Source organism: Hylobates moloch, unplaced genomic scaffold (genome assembly GCF_009828535.3).
Source record: "Hylobates moloch isolate HMO894 unplaced genomic scaffold, HMol_V3 SCAFFOLD_1, whole genome shotgun sequence".
NCBI classification, from domain to species: domain Eukaryota; kingdom Metazoa; phylum Chordata; class Mammalia; order Primates; family Hylobatidae; genus Hylobates; species Hylobates moloch.
The window spans coordinates 8,382,720-8,399,367 of NW_026652276.1; the positions used below are offsets into that span (position 1 = coordinate 8,382,720).

At 48.3% G+C, this 16,648-nt stretch overlaps 1 protein-coding gene across 3 annotated transcripts in view; it reads right to left on the reverse strand.

Annotated features, from left to right (window-relative positions):
- Positions 1–5,985: 5,985 nt before the first annotated feature.
- The window catches only part of SAG (S-antigen visual arrestin), a 43,093-nt gene continuing 32,430 nt past the window's right edge, over positions 5,986–16,648 (reverse strand). Inside the window, exons 12-16 of one of the 3 annotated variants that reach the window (XM_058437094.1) lie at positions 14,568–14,645; positions 12,550–12,573; positions 10,713–10,768; positions 6,617–6,626; positions 5,986–6,234 (exon numbers count right to left, since the gene is read on the reverse strand). In XM_058437094.1, the coding sequence (XP_058293077.1) occupies positions 6,129–6,234; positions 6,617–6,626; positions 10,713–10,768; positions 12,550–12,573; positions 14,568–14,645 (274 nt within the window). In that variant the 3' untranslated portion in view covers positions 5,986–6,128. Of the gene's footprint in view, positions 6,235–6,616; positions 6,627–10,641; positions 10,769–12,549; positions 12,574–14,567; positions 14,646–16,648 lie in introns of those variants that run through there. The other 2 variants (XM_058437099.1, XM_058437097.1) reach the window with 2 other exon arrangements.

Here is a 16,648-nt window from a genome sequence, read left to right on the forward strand (position 1 = left end):
CCCCCCCCCCGGCCCAGAAAGTTCTGCAGCACAGTGGCATGCTGAACTGTGTCCTCCCGTAATTCATATGTTGAAGTCCTAATCCCCAGTACCTCAGCATGTGACTGCATTTGGAGTTAAGGTTTTTAAAAAGGTAATGAAGTTAAAATGAGGTCACAGGGGTGGTGCCTAATCCGGTATGACTGGCGTCCTCATAAAAAGAGGAGATGAGGACACAGACACACACAGAGGGCAGCCCATGTGAAGACACAGGGAGAAGATGGCATCTACAAGCCAAGGAGAAAGGCCTCCGATGGAACTCCCCCTGCTGACACCGTGATCTCGGACTTCCAGCCACCAGAACTGAGAGCGTTAATTCCTGTGGTGGAAGACGCCCAGCCTATGGTGCAGTGCTTTGGCAGCCCTAGGGAACTCATGCAGGCACAAAGGGCTCCAGCCTCCCCACAGGGTTGGGACTTCTCTATCAATTAACTACATGTGGAGTGGTACACAGAGGCAAAACCCTGCGGGGGTGTGCAAGGCAGAGGAGGGGCGGGGACGCACGGGGAAAGAAACAGTTCATTCCTTCATTCCGCGGGGGGAGCCGGGTGACCTGAGCAGGGTTTAGGATTGGAATGGAGAGGCCGGATATGAACGGAGTTTCCCAGGAAAACACAAAAAGGGGGAAACTACCCCCTACCAGGTGAGCAGAGCGGGTGACGAGGGATTTTGGTGAAGCCGGTAGCAAGGCGGGTGCGGGAGGCAGGGAGGTGAGCAGCGGCGCCAGAATGCAGAGTAGCCTCCTGGCCCTGCCCTGAGGCAAGGACTTCAGTCCCGTGGGCACTGGAGCTGGCAAGGGGGTTTGGAAAGCAGAGGAACTCATGTATCTGGGCAGAGAATGACCTAGGGGAAAGAAGAGTAGAAACAGGGAGGCCGTTAAAATACTGTTGCCCACGCCTGTAATCCCAGCACTTTGGGAGGCTGAGGCGGGCGGATCACGAGGTCAGGAGATCGAGACCATCCTGGCTAACACGGTGAAACCCCGTCACTACTAAAAATACAAAAAATTAGCCGGCCGTGGTGGCAGGCGCCTGTAGTCCCAGCTACTCGGGAGGCTGAGGCAGGAGAATCGCTTGAACCCCGGAGACGGAGGTTGCAGTGAGCCGAGATTGTGTCACTGCTCTCCAGCCTGGGCAACAGAGCGAGACTCCGTCTCAAAATAATAATAATAATAATAATAATAAATGCTGTTGCCTACACCTGTTAGGAGCTCAGGGGACATCCAGGCCCCAGAACTCATCATTTTAGAGTCAGGGAGGCAAGGGCATGAACGTGACGGTTAAGGAGCAGAAACCGTGCCTGGAGAGGAGGAAATCTGCAATTACCAGAAAGTACTGAGATTGTTACAGACAAGAGGAGCCAAGGAGACAAGATGACTAAACGTCACGTGGGTTCCTAGATGGGATCCCAGAACAGAAAAAGGACATTAGGTAAAAGCTGAGGACATCAGAATTAAGTATGGGGCTTTAGTTTAATAATAATGCATCAATATTGATTCCCGGGTAGGAGGAGGGTGAGGATTGAAGAACTACCTATCAGGGATTATTGTGCTGATTACTTGGGTGACAAAAGTATCTGTACACCAAACCCCCATGACATGCAATTTACCCATGTAACAAACCTGCACATGTACCCCCTGGACCTAAAATAAAAGTTGGAAAGAAATATATTTTACTGGAAACAACATTTGAGTCATTCAGTGTGGCAAATGTACCCTACTCATGTAAGGGTTAATAATAAGGGGTTTTGGGTGTGGGAGACCTCAGTATAACATCTTTGCAACTTTTCTGTAAATCTAAAACTACTCAAAATAAAAAGTGTATTTTAAAAAAAGAGGATTAGGCTTGGTAAGAATTATGTTCTTAAAGCAAAGAAAACTCTGGCATAAATGTTCTTTGATGATGAAGCAGCTTTTTTGTTCTCCTGGTGAGCGCACAGTGCGGTTCCCCTGGAGATCTCAGGAAGGGCTGAGACATCAACTCCCCCAAAGCGGTGGCCTGGAAGAGCACATTCCCTCCGGTGCCTCTTTATTGAATGAGTCACACTATGAATCATCTCTAACGACAGCCTGCTCCCTGAGTCTACCCCACCTTGAGGGCATATCAAGGTGGCAGTAGTAACACACTTCACGTCCAACCTAATCCTTCTTTGTGACACGTCAGTGAAGAGGCGCAACTCTTGTCAGAAAGAACCACTTCACATTGGAGAATATAAAAGGGAAACTTGAAAACATGGGAATCATCAAATTTTTACCCTGAACTAGGGTCATAATTGACATTTGGAGCAGCACATTTCTCCACTGCATGTGACATAGAGCTTCTGGTCCCCAAGCATGTGAAAACCAAAAACCACCACACACATTTCCAAATATCCCCAACTCCCACCCCGCACCTGCCCTGCTCCTCAAAGATCAATAAATGCGACTCAGTCCTGTGAAATTAAACTGGAAGGAAGAAAGGTTTTTTAAATGTTAAAGGAATAGGAAAACAGACACCCTAAAAAGGAATTAACTACACATGTGACAAAATTGCAGCGAACTAAATATACACACTAGTACAAATCCAGTTGTGGAGATCTCAGTCAGATGAGCAGACTGGACCCACGTCGATACCCCGCTGGGATATTGTACTGTAGCTTTACACGAAGTTGCCACTGGAGGAAGTTGGGTAAAGCGTTCCTGGGGTCTCTCCGTATTACCCCTTACAACTGCATGTGAATGTGCAATTCTCTCAATGAAAATTTCTTTTTTTTTTTTTTCTTTTTGAGATGGAGTCTCACTCTGTTGCCCAGGCTGGAATGCAATGGCACGGTCTGGCCTCACTACAACCTCCACCTCTTGGGTTCCAGCGATTCTCCTGCCTCAGCCTCCTGAGTAGTTGCGAGTATAGGCACCTGTCATTATGCCCAGCTAATTTTTTGTATTTTTAGTAGAAATGGAGTTTCTCCATGTTGGTCAGGCTGGTCTTGAAATCCTGACCTCATGATCCGCCCGCCTCAGCCTCCCAAAGTCCTGGGATTACAGGCGTGAGCCACCGCGCCCGGCCTGAAAATTTCAATGGAAAAAATAATAGCAAGGGCCAAGGGCAGTTGTTGTTGAATACTAAATGCTAATCTCCCTCCCTGCGCTCCACCAAACTCTCCTACTTCCATTCAGCACCATACAGTGGGCAAAGGTCTAGTTATAGACTCAGGGACACCAGCATTCAAGCCTTGACTCTCACTAGCTGTGTGACCTTGTGTAAGGTACATAACCTCTCTGAACCGCAATTTCCCCATCTAAGGAATGTGAATGATGCTACTGATTTAGAAGCACTACTGAAATGGTTACATGTCAGATGTGAAGTACTTGGCACAAGGTAGGCACTCCATCCATGGCAGGGATCCCCCTTCTCCAGCCCTTCATTGCTGGTTGCAGAATGTTCTCTATGCAGCACCTTCAATTGCTCTGTACCCCGTTTCTTGCACTGCATCTGTCCCAAAAACTCTGGGCCACACATTCAACCTGCACATAGACTTCCTGCCTCCTGATACCAGGGGACACTACATGCCAGTAGACGGCCCCACACATGTGCAGGCTGAGCTGAGCCAAGCTTCCACTTTCTGCTCAGGGCAGCTGGCTGCTCGCTTCCTCCCCCAACTCCCTCCCCAGTGTGGCCAGCTGCAGGCCATAAACAAGCCAGCACCTGCAGGGCGTATGGAGACATTTTGGCACCAAAATAACTAGGAGGGCAAGGGCTGTGCTGACCTCTGCTCTCCAGGGATTGGTCTTCCAGCCCTTCCCTCCAGCTCTCTCACCCACGTAGTTCCAAAGGTCGGGCTTATTAACGTCCACCCTGACTTAGGATGTCCTGGGGTCAAGCAATGCAGGAACCAACGGGCTGGTCCTCTCACCAGGCACCACAGGGCAGAATCCCAGGCCCTGGGCTAGCCCAAGAGCTCTAGCAGGAGCTAAACACAGCAGCCTGTGTGCTGTGGCAGAGGACAGGGGAAGGGCTCAGTGCAATGGGGAACAGCTTTGGGAATCCTCAGAGGAGTGTGCCACCCTGGCCGTCCCTTGTCTGAGTGCCCTGAGGGAAGCATGGGTTGAAACGGTCATGCACCATTCCCTTAGCATAGAGAGAAAAAGAATGAGGGACTGTGTCTGATCCTGCTAACCCACAGCCTGAAGGACCAATCTTCCACCTGTAGTCTAGTGTATTATAAATCCTCCTCCCAATGCCAGGATGCCTGAGTCAACACACGGGTCCACACCTCGCTTTGTCTGGGATCCCATCCAAGCTTCCCAAGTGGAGCCTCCTCATCTAAATCCCAATCTCCAGGACCCAAACAGCTGGAATCCTGCTGAACAACCCCAGATGCTGGGAACCTTCATGTGAATGGAACCCAAGCCCTGGCCAGCCCTCTGTCGCCACGTTCCATCCCAGAAGGCTGATCCATGTGTACTCCCCATCTAGAACCCCTCCCACTCACCCTCTGCCTTCTGTGAGTAGGTTGAACTGTGGAGTAATCTCCAACCCCCATTTACCCTGCTCCCTTAAAGCATGGACCAGAGATGGACCAGAGCCTACTCATCCCCATCCCCTCCTTGGCTGCCATGAACCTGTTCAGTATCTGTGCCATCAGCAGCAGGCCCGGTGGGTACCTCAGGGCAGGAAGGGACCCCACAAAGGAAAGGCCCTGGTATCACCTCTATTATCCCTCCTCCACCTGCAGTTCACCGTCCTCCCTGACACTCAGAGTGCTCTCCCCTATGCCTTTCATGCCCAATCTCAGTGAAGCACGCTGTAAGTAAGCCCATGTGACTCACAATCAACCCCTTCTTCTGAGACTCTCCATCTCCAGGGCTGGGCTCTGCCATCGCTGACCACGGGGTGTTGATCCTCCCAGCCAAAGCCGAGCCAGTTGGATTCTCCTTCCCAATAACTGCCCACTGGGACCAAGAGATGCAGCAGAGCTGGGAGCGTGTGGTGCTGAGCCGCATGAAGAGCCGCCCTGGAGAGCGGGTCCCTGACCCCCCGAGCTTCTCTGACTCCTGCTTACCCCAGGTGCAGCAGCTCAGGTTCGTCCTTCAGTTCTCTGATCACACCAGGGTCCTCCCACTACCTTCCTTCTCCCCACCTCCTTAATTTAACCAAATCTGATTTTGTTTCTTGCATTGAATAGAACTTTACCAACAACCCAAAGCTCAAACAGGCACCTGGACCCAAAAGTTGAATCAGTAACCAAGAGTATTTTTGTCCGCAGGTGTTCTCTGCCCTGTTTAACTTAGGAGGCTCTTTAGGGGCCTGGAAGTTGGGACTGGTCAGGTAATTAGAAACATGCACACCAGGCCAGGTACAGTGGCTCACACCTGTAATCCCAGCACTTTGGAAGGCTGAGGTGGGTGGATCACCTGAGGTCAGCAGTTTGAGACCAGCCTGGCTAACATGGTGAAACCCTGTCTCTAATAAAAATACAAAAAATTAGGCGGGCGTGGTGGCACATGCCTGTAATCCCGGCTACTCAAGAGGTTGAGACAGGAGAATCGCTTGAACCCGGGAGGCAGAGGTTGCAGTGAGCTGAGATCACGCCACTGCACTCCAGCCTGGGCAACAAGAGCGAAACGAAGGAAGGAAGGAAAGGAGGGAGGGAGAGAGGGAGGGAGGAAGGAAGGAAGGAAGGAAGGAAGGAAGGAAGGAAGGAAGGAAGGAAGGAAGGACAGGAAGGCACTGTTTCCAGAGAAACAGCTCAGACTGGGACTCCTAGGAAAGCCCCTGGACACACCAAGGGCCCCACCTGGTGAGCACATTGATTTCCAGACACCTTCTCTCCCTCATGGGAGCGGTGAGCCCTTCTGTGGGAGGCTGGCCTCCCTCTCCCCAACTCTCCCACTCCAGGGACCCTAAAGGTGGCAGCTTGTGTCATGTCATCAACTCAGCCTCCCCAACAAATCAACCAACTCATGACCCAGGGGAGAACAAACAAGCTTTATTTCTCGGAAGAAGACTCATCCTTTCATACGTAGCATAACTCCAAAGGACTAAACTGTGAGGCTTTGCTCGTTGCACTGGTAACTACAGGTCATTTTCCGGCATCCTGAGCCGACATCTTCACTCATCAACGTCATTCTTGTCTCTCTTCCCCTCCTCAGCTTCTCCTGCATCTTTCAGATTATGGCGAGCAAACTCCTCAAAAACTAAATTTGCATCCTGATAACTAAAATAAAACAAATAATATTTTGATCATTGCACGCCCTTTGAAGCTGAAACTGAAACAAGATCCTTGATTTTTTTGCAACGAAGGAACTGATTAAGGTTTTCCCCATGATAGAACATGGGGGCACGCCATTTTCCTCAAGGCTTCGTTTCAAATTCCTTTAACTAGCACCAATGGGAGAAAACAAAGGCACGCGCAGAGTGAGCAAGCACGCCCAGGGTAATGGTGTATGCGTGCCCTAAGCACTAGGGAGCAGACGGGAAGTAGCGGATGTGCCTCCTGAGCTTGGGATATGTGCAGAGACTCAAACAGGGGTTTGTGCTGAAGGAGAAGGTCCCAGGGCATAGGGCAAATCAGGGCCACATTCAAGAGGCTCACTCACCTTTCCTTAGCTGTAAGCATGGAATAAAAGGGAGGCAGGGAAGAGGGAGAGAGAGACATTTGTTAGTATAAATTCTATATCATAGCTGGACCTAGAAAATGTCTACCATTTAGGTGACTTTACAATTTGAGAGATAAGGCCTAGATACATGTAATTCATGATCACTGTGTGTAATTCCTGCCTCCCTGCCTTTCCCATTTGAACAGATTTTCTCCTTGCATTTTATTTTAATTTATTTTATTTTATTTTATTTTATTTTATTTGAGACTGAGTCTCTCTCTGTCACCCAGGCTGGAATGCAGTGGCACAATCTCTGCTCACTGTAACCTTTGCCTCCTGGTTTCAAGAGATTCTCATGCCTCAGCCTCCCGAGTAGCTGGGATTACATGCGCCATTATGCCTGGCTGATTTTTGTATCTTTAGTAGAGAAGGGGTTTCAACTATGTTGGCCAGGCTGGTCTCAAACTCCTGACCTCAAGTGATCTGCCCGCCTCGGCCTCCCAAGTGCTGGGATTACAGGTGTTAGCCACCGCTCCTGGCCTCTCCTTGCATTTTAAATCACTGCTTCCTTTACAATGTGCCACAACCTTCACCTCCTCAAATGAAACCCCCTTTAGTCTCACCTCTAGGATGCTTTCCCTGATCAGCCTTGCCCCCTCTGATGTCGCTTCTCCTTTCTTATTTATTTATTTGAGATGGCATCTTGCTCTGTTGCCCAGGCTGGAGTGAAGTGGCACAATCTCAGCTCACTGCGACCTCCGTCTCCCAGGTTCAAGTGATTCTCCTGTCTTAACCTCCCAAGTAGCTGGGATTACAGGCGCTCACCACCATGCCTGGCTAATTTTTGTATTTTTAGTAGAGACGGGGTTTCACCGTGTTGGCCAGGCTGGTCTCGAACTCCTGACCTCAAGTGATCCGCCTGCCTTGGCCTCCCTGCCCAGCCAGTTGCTTTGCCTTTCAAAGTATTTCTCCTTCCATGTCCTCTGGACCCCATTGAGGTCAGGGTCGCCAGGGTGCCATGAGCATGTGCGCCCTGGCACCTCCATCTGTCAGGCTTCAGAGGGCTGAGACCTGGGACTTGACGTTCACCAGCACCCCAGGGTTAGAGTATGCATTAAAGCTTGAGGACCAACCCCCAGCCACAAAGTTTTCAATTTCTGTTAACATATTGATTTTGTTGTTGTTGGGTTATGTTTTCACATGTGTTGTATCCCCAGATTAACTGCTATTAATTTGAATGGTTCTTGTACCTTTTTAGCTTTCTGCCCACCTAGTTTTGGGGAGCACAGCAGCGATTCGATGGTGAGCCCCTGCTCTCATCTCTGGTGCCCACCTGGAAGCCAGCACTGGGAGGGAGTGTCTATGAGGGTCTCTACATACAGGGACCCTAGAGAGGCTAGCTTGTCAAAACATCCCCTGGGCAAGAAATACCCTGCGGCCCACAGTGCTAAGCGAAGAAATGACACTAAGCGGGACCATCAGCCTTGCAGAGGTAGACAACAAGGAAGAATCAAATCAGCATCTTCGGATTCAGTACAGATGCCCTTGACAGGGGACGATAAAAACTTGGTAGCATGTCACAGCACTTATTACACACAAATTACTTGGTCCCCAGGCTCCAGCAGGGCTTAACTACATATAGCTTATGCTTTCTCTGCTTAGAATCTTACCAGCCTAGACTCAGGGAGCCGAGAACTAGGCAGAGAAGACAGGAGAGATGACATTTATCTCTAGAAATCTCATCTATCTCATATCTCTAGAAATCAGCATTTTGTAACCATGGGGTGATTTGTCTTAACCTTTGCTCCCAGAAATCTCACAGTACAAAAGATCATTGTTTCATCCTGACATTGTGATATGTTCACTGTTAAGGCCATAATGACTGGAACGTGAAAGTTGTATATGGAGAAAGAATTTTTAAAAATTAAGTTAGGCCGGGCACGGTGGCTCACACCTGTAATCCCAGCACTTTGGAGGGCTGAGGCGGCAGATCACCTGAGGCCAGGAGTTTGAGACCAGCCTGGCCAACATGGTGAAAACCCATTTCTACTAAAAATACAAAAAGTAGCCAGGTGTGCTGGCGCGTGCCAGTAATCCCAGCTACTCGAGAGGTTGAGACAGGAGAATCACCTGAGCTCGGGAGGCAGAGGTTGCAGTGAACTGAGATTGTGCCCCTGCACTCTAGCCTGGGTGACAGAATGAGACTATGTCTCAAAAAAAAAAAAAAAAAAAAAAAAAAATTAAGGCATAAAGTCTACTCAAAGTTCCAGAAAACAACCCAACATAAACTATGACATCTCCTCAAGCGACTATCTTTTCAATGTCCTTGAAAGGAACCAGAAAGCATCTTAATCTCACAGCATTAAAAAGTAATATTTTAATGACACAAGCATAAATGAATTGAAAACATATAGCTAGACTACATTTTTCTCCAAGGGACAGTTTTGGAAAAGTTCATTGAGGGTCTGAATCCAAAATATTTGGAAGAGCTACTTTGAAACAAAGTACTGTTGAGACAAAACCTAAAATGAATAGCAGGGGCTCATTCTATTGTTTAAACGGCATTTCACTATCAATATAGAAAAGCTATTTGTAAAGTATGAGAAAAATAAACCCTGCTTGTTTATATCACTTTTACTTAAAATATCCCTTATCCCTATACCTATGGAGAGTTCTTATTTAGACAGATCTGTTTTTCTTTCCCGTCAACTAAGCTGCCTCAACGCGAAGAGAATGTTTCTTCAGAATTTCTGAGATTTCACCTATATTATTTTTGCTGCTTCATTTACCTTTTTAGAAAGAGAATGATCGAAATCAAATTCATATACCATATAATTTACCTTTTCACAGTGGACAGTCTAGTGGTTTTTATATGTTTTCAGAGTCATACAACTATTGCATCATTTCGCATCCATATAAGAGCCAGTAGATTTACAATTCAAATGAGCTGAGGTGTCAGGAACCCAGCCTGACCCTCTTTTCTAGTATTTTCTGTATTCTTGCCATAACTGCCACTGTCAAAAATAGTTATCTTCAGGCCGGGCGCCGTGACTCACGCATGTAATCCCAGCACTTTGGGAAGCTGAGGCGGGTGGATCACCTGAGGTCAGGAGTTCAAAACTAGCCTGGCCGACATGGCGAAACCCCGTCTCTACTAAAAATACAAAAATTAGCCCGGTGGGGTGGCAGGCGCCTGTAATCCCAGGTATTCAGGAGGCTGAGGCACGAGAATCACTTGAACCCGGGAGGCAGAGGTTGCAGTGAGCTGAGGTTGTGCCACTGCACTCCAGCTAGGTGACAGAGTGAGACTCCACCTCAGAAAACAAAACAACAACAAAAAAAACCCCCAAAAAAACAGTTATCTTCAGGCAGGTGCAGTGGCTCATGCCTGTAATCCCAGCACTTTGGGAGGATGAGGCAGAAAGATCACTTGAGCCCTGGAGTTCAAGACTAGCCTGAGCAACATGGCAAGACCTCATCTCTACTAAAAATCAAAAACATTAGCTGAGGGTGGTGGTATGCCTGTAGTTCCAGCTACTTCAGAGGCTGAGGTAGGAGGATGGCTTGAGCCCAGGAGGTCGAGGCTGTAGTAAGCTTGATCACAGCACTGCACTCCAGACTGGGTGACAGAGTGAGACTCCGTCTCAAAAAAACAAAAAATTATCTTCTTTTAAATGTCTGTTAATGCTTTCAAATGCAACATGAGGCCTTTTGTTTCCAAATGAAATGCAAAATCCTCGTGCTCTCAAATTAAGTTTTTACTTAAATCATCTTTAATTCTAAATCCAGGTCTGTTGACAGCAGAGCTTCTGCTGTTAAATCATTCTTGATAAAACCTCACGAGATTGTCCCTGTCCAAGAGCAAGGATGCTACGTCTTGCAGACTCCAGCTGAAGATGGATAATCTACCCGGCTCAGCGCTGAACAGATGGGCCCTCCCTTCCCCCCAGACTATTCGCCTTGTAGATGACATGGAATCTCTTCCACCTGGCCACTCCCATGCTCTGAGGTGTGGTCAAGAAAGACTAGAAATACATCAACAATAAATCTGCAAGTAGTAAATAATTAAAGAAAGTCAAAAAAGGACATAACTGACCTGGGTCCTCAGGCTGAGGGTGCATGAGGCGGAATGGGACCTCAGTGGCGACTTCACTAGAAACAAAGAATGAAGATTGGTGTGAACACACACGCACACAATTACAAGTAACACAGCAAAGACCTATGACTGCGGAGATTCACAAAAGATCCCCAGGCCCAAGCTGAAAGACAATGCAGTGGGATTTTTTTTTTTTTTTGAGATGGAGTCTCGCTCTGTCACCCAGGCTGGAGTGCAGTGGCGCAATCTCAGCTCACTGCAACCTCCACCTCCTGGGTTCAAGCAATTCTCTTGTCTCAGCCTCCCAAGTAGCTGGGACTACAAATGCATGCCACCATGCCTGGCTAATTTTTGTATTTTTAAAAAGTAGAGATGGGGTTTCACCATGTTGCCCAGGCTGGTCTTGAACTCCTGACCTCAAGTGATCCACCTGCCTCGGCCTCTCAAAGTGCTAGGATTATAGGCGTGAGCCACCCTGCCCAGCCTTCACCATTTTAAAGTGCAGAATTCGGTGGCATTAAATATGTTTACACTGTTATGCAACCATCACCACTATCTAGTTCTAGAACATTTTTATCACCCAAAAAGAAAATCTCATCCCCATTAACCAGTCACTCTCATTTTCCCTCCCTATAGTCCCTGGCATAACCACTAGTCTGTTCTCTATCTCTATAGATTTGCCTGTTCTGGATATTGTGTGTAAATGGATTCATATGATATGTGGCCTTTTGTTATTGGTTTCTTTCACTTAGCACAGTGTTATTGGCATAAGGTTTATCCATGTTGTAGCTAGTACTCCATTCCTTTTTATGGCTCAGTAATATTCCATTGCATGGATATACCACATTTTGTTTATCCCATTCATCTGTTGGTGGACAGTTGGGTTGTTTCTACCTTTTGGTATTGCAAATAGTGACGGCTGCCTTTTAAATTATGCACGAAGAAGCAGCAAGCTAAGAAATGTTTGAGACAGGCATTGAGGTTATGTACTCCATCATCCCAGCTCTTAGTCGGGCATAGTGGCGTGCGCCTGTAATCCCAGCTACTCAGGATGCTGAGGCAGAAGAATCGCTTGAACCAAGGAGGCAGAGGTTGCACTGAGTCAAGATGCCACTGCACTCAAGCCTGGGCAACAGAGCAAGACTCCGTCTCAAAAAAATAAATAAAATAAAATGGTTAAAATGGTAAAATTTATGCCAGGTGTGGTGGCTCATATCTGTAATCCCAGCACTTTGGGAGGCCAAGGCAGGATGATCACTGGAGGTCAGGAGTTCGAGACCAGCCTGGCCAACATGGTGAAACCCCGTCTCTACTAAAAATACAAAAATTAGCCAGGTGTCATGGCACACGCTTGTAATCCCAGCTACTCAGGAGGCTGAGGTGGGAAGATTGCTTGAACCCAGGAAGTGGAGGTTGCAGTGAGGCGAGATCACATCAGTGCATTCCAGCCTGGGCAACAGAGTGAGACTACGTCTCAAAAAATAAAAAATAAATAAATATAATGGTAAAATTTATGTTATGTGTATTTTACCACACACACACACACACACACACACACACATACAAGCTGGCTGTGTGGAGTGTGCCAGTTCTCTGGGTGTGTATGTGTGTGTCCTTACCCAGGCATAGGTCTAGCTGTGGTCCCAAAGAAATCTGGTCCCAAAGAAACCCTATGAGCCACGATTCTGTGATGCATCCAAAGGCAAACCATCATTCCTAACACCTCTGAGCACAACTGCCCAGAAAGCAGCTTTCACCAGAAACTGTTTTGGAGCCCCAGGTTTACTGCCTTTGATATCTCGAGAAACAAGCAAACAAGGAAGGTGAACAGGCTTACCTGGAGGTGAGCTCTCCCAGAAAGCTAGAAAACACAAACAAATGCCTGCAGTTAACTGTCACAGTGGTAACACGACCCTTTCCCATGATTCAGAGGCAGGACAGAGCCCAGCTGTCATGGCCCTTGCGCCCGAACTCACAATGTCCAGGGTCTTCCCATCCCTTAACGTTCAACTTCGTTACCTGTGACTTCATCTCTTTCTCAACATGATTAGTTTAAAAAGGCTGGGCATGGTGGATCATGCCTGTAATCCTAGCACTTTGGGAGGCAGAGGTGGGCAGATCACTTGAGGTCAGGAGTTTGAGACCAGCCTGGCCAATGTGATAAAACCCCATCTCTACTAAAAATACAAAAATTAGCCAGGCATGGTGGCAGGCACCTGTAATCTTAGCTACTCAGGAGGCTGAGGCAGGGGAATTGCTTGAACCTGGGAGGTGGAGGTTGCAGTGAGCTGAGATCATGCCACTGTACTCCAGCCTGGGTGACACAATAAGACTCTGTCTCAAAGAAAAAAAGTTGACTGGGCGTGGTGGCTCACACCTGTAATCCAGCACTTTGGGAGGCTGAGGCGGGCAGATCACTTGAGGTCAGAAGTTCGAGACCAGCCTGGCTAACATGGTGAAACCCCATCTCTACTAAAAATACAAAAATTAGCCGGGCATGGTAGTGGGCACCTGTAATCCCAGCTACTCAGGAGGCTGAGGCAGGAGAATCACTTGAACCTGGGAGGTGGAGATTACAGTGAGCCGAGGTCATGCCACTGCACTCCAGAGTGAGATTACATCTCAAAAAAAAAAAAAAAGTCAAGCCCTAACATTCAAGATAAGTCACAGGGGTCATTGTGAAATACCTGCTGGTTGCTTTCCTGGACTGCTAAAAGAAACTCCACCCTGTTTTTAGATCCTTTTATGCACTATCCACTGTGGAAAAAAAAAAAAACACACTATGCTAACGAAAAATGCAAAATAGACCCATGTTCTACTTTGTTAGAAATTTGGGAAACTCTTTTTTTAAACCCTTATTTTACTCAAGGCAATTCTTTACTACTTAGAAGTATGAAACCTAGGCACAGACTTGCCTTTGATGGCAGAATTACCCAAGGCTCATCCAGGTAAAAGGCCAGAGCCTTTGGCAATGGAACTTGAAACGAAAATGAGAATTCAAGTTTTTCCCTTTTGGTAAGATTAAACAAATGGAAGAAACTGGCTTCACATGAAAATGAAAGTGGAAACCTGTTCCCTTCAAACTCTGAGCTATTGGCACTCTTTTTTTTTTTTTGAGACGGAGTCTCACTCTGTCACCCAGGCTGGAGTGCAGTGGCGCAGTCTCGGCTCACTGCAAGCTCCGCCTCCCGGGTTCATGCCAATCTCCTGCCTCAGCCTCTCCGAGTAGCTGGGACTACAGGCACCTGCCACCACGCCCGGCTAATTTTTTTGTATTTTTAGTAGAGACGGGGTTTCACTGTGGTCTCAATCTCCTGACCTCGTGATCTGCCCGCCTCGGCCTCCCAAAGTGCTGGGATTACAAGCGTGAGCCACCGCGCCCGGCCGGCACTCTTGTATGAAAAGAAGACTCCTGTGCCCTGTGATTACATGTGTGAGAGGGGAGGGGAAAGTCCCCACTTTATGGATGGATACCTTCTAAGATGCAAATACACGAAGATTTACTGAGAGTTATTTCACAATAGTTATTCTTTTCTGAAGGATAACATTTGACTAATCCTCATTCTTGCACATCAACTTCCACCACATGCACATATGCACACGTATTTTTGCAAAGTGGCACTAACAGTGCACACATTTCAGAGTCTGCTTCTCCACCCTTTCCCACCTGACATTTTATCAGACAGAAGCATGGTACTAGACAAACAGAATCTCTCCCAAGCTCTACTTGGTAACTCTTGGTAGAAGCTGTGGGCCTTTCCTTGCTTTCTGTCTCCCAGTCATTCAGGAAAGGAAAAGTTCAGACCATCTAAGACCAGGACAGAGCAGCCCAAGGGTTAGTGCCGGGACACTTACCCTGACACTGTGAGCTTCACCTTGATCTGGTAAGACACCAGGATCCCCAGGACGGTCCGGTCTATGCCCTCCTTAATGCTGCCCAAACAGAAAGGAAAAGGAGAAGGATGATGGAGAGCAGAGGAGGGTGAAGAGCGGATGGGCAGCCTTTCTGGTCCAGGCAGGCACGCCGTCATGGAGGTTCTCCAGGGACTGGTGAACTCACTGAGCTTCCAAAGTCCTAGAAGTTCGTGTACTTGGGGAGTGGGTGTGGGGACTCCTTGCATGCACTGGAGGAATTCCTGTGTCTTCTCCTCTAGAAGTTCCCAGAGGGCAGAGCGTGCAACCCCCTTCTCTGTGCTCGACCTCTATAGATGCACATCCCCCGGTCATCCTCCTCGGCAACTCCCTCCTACCACTTGCCAAAACTGCAAGTCCCCAAGTCCTCCAGCAAGCTTTGCCTGCCTGGATTATCTCAGCAACTCATCTCCCACGTGCCAGGCCCCTTCTCTGAGCTCTGTGGCCACTTGCAGGTTCAGCCTCAGAAGCAGCCCACGCGCTGCCCTGGCCTGCCTTTGGTACTTCACCCCCAGCTGTGTCCCAGCGCCCCCCGCGCCAGCCTTGCCAACACAACCCTACACCAGAATGCCCCCTCCTTCTCTCCTGCCTTCCAAGATATCCAGCTGTGTGTCCCCAGCACCCAGCATCAGACCTGGCACCAAGTGAGAGCTGTCAATGTTTAAGTGAATGAGCAGGATGGGCGAGACCCTCAGATGTGTCCCCAAAGACAGTGTAATGTGACATTCCTTGACAGGAATGTCATTCCAGATCCCACTAATATGTACTGAAGTCCTACTATCTGGCAAGCACCGTGCTGGGCATTTTGTCACGGATGCTTATTGTGTGAGATCCAATGCGGAGGACGTGAGTACTGCAGGATGTCTAAGAACAAGAATTAAGGTGTGAAAAAAAATCATGAAATGCTAACAAAAATCATGTAAATAACGATAGAAAAAAAGACCAAGAAACCTGAAGGCTACAGGCAGAAGGCAGTGGAGGATGCAGCAGCTCTGGAAAGAGTTGGGGCAGCAGCCAGCAGGTGCTGGGCCTGGAAGAAGACGTCAGCTCGGGAGCCTCTGAGGGGAGGTGTCTCAGGCACGTGGTTCCAGGACCACAGTGCTCCCCAGGGAGCTCCTTCGGCTCACTGGTGTCTGGAGCTCCTTTAAAAGAGGACAGAATAGCTGGACGCGGTGGCTCACATCTTTAATCTCAGCACTTTGGGAGACCGAGGCGGGCAGATCGCTTGAGTTCAGGAAGTTCAAGACCAGCCTGGACAACATAGTAAAACCCCATCTCTATTGAAAGTACAAAATTAGCCAGGTGCAGTGGTGGAAGCCTCTAATCTCAGCTACTCAGGAGGCTGAGCCAGGAGAATCCCTTGAACCCGGGAGGCGGAGGTTGCAGTGAGCCAAGATTGTGCTATGCACTCTAGCCTGGGTGACAGAGTGAGACCTTGTCTCAAAAAAATAAAAATAATTTTTAAAAAGAGGGCAGAATATCTTTATCTGGACTTGTGGAGTATGGCCAAGTACCTGGTGAAGAGAGGATGCTTCCAAAGGGAGAAAAGGGGGTATGAGCTTGAGACCCCCCGCTTTGCTGGGATTGACTTTTTTTTTTCTTTTTTGAGACAGGGTCTCATTTTATCATCCAGGCTGGAGTGCAATAGCATGATCATAGGTCACTGCAGCCTCGACCTCCTGGGCTCAAGCAATCCTCTCACCTCAGCCTCTCAAATAGCTGGGACTACAGGCACGTGCCACCATGCCCAGCTAATGTTTTAATTTTTTGTGGATATGGGTTTTCACCATGTTGCCCAGGCTGGTCTCAAACTCCTGGGCTCGAGCAATTCGCCCACCCTGGCCTTCTAAAGTGCTGGGATTACAGGTGTGAGCTACTGCTCCCAGCTGGGATTAACTCTACTTGCGCTGAATGGGGCCGAGCAGCTGCTGAACAGAACATGCTCTGCCACATGCTTGAGAACACCCTGCAAGCGAGAGCCCCTGGCATCCTCCTGGGCTGGGAGATTTGCTGTGGAGTGGACT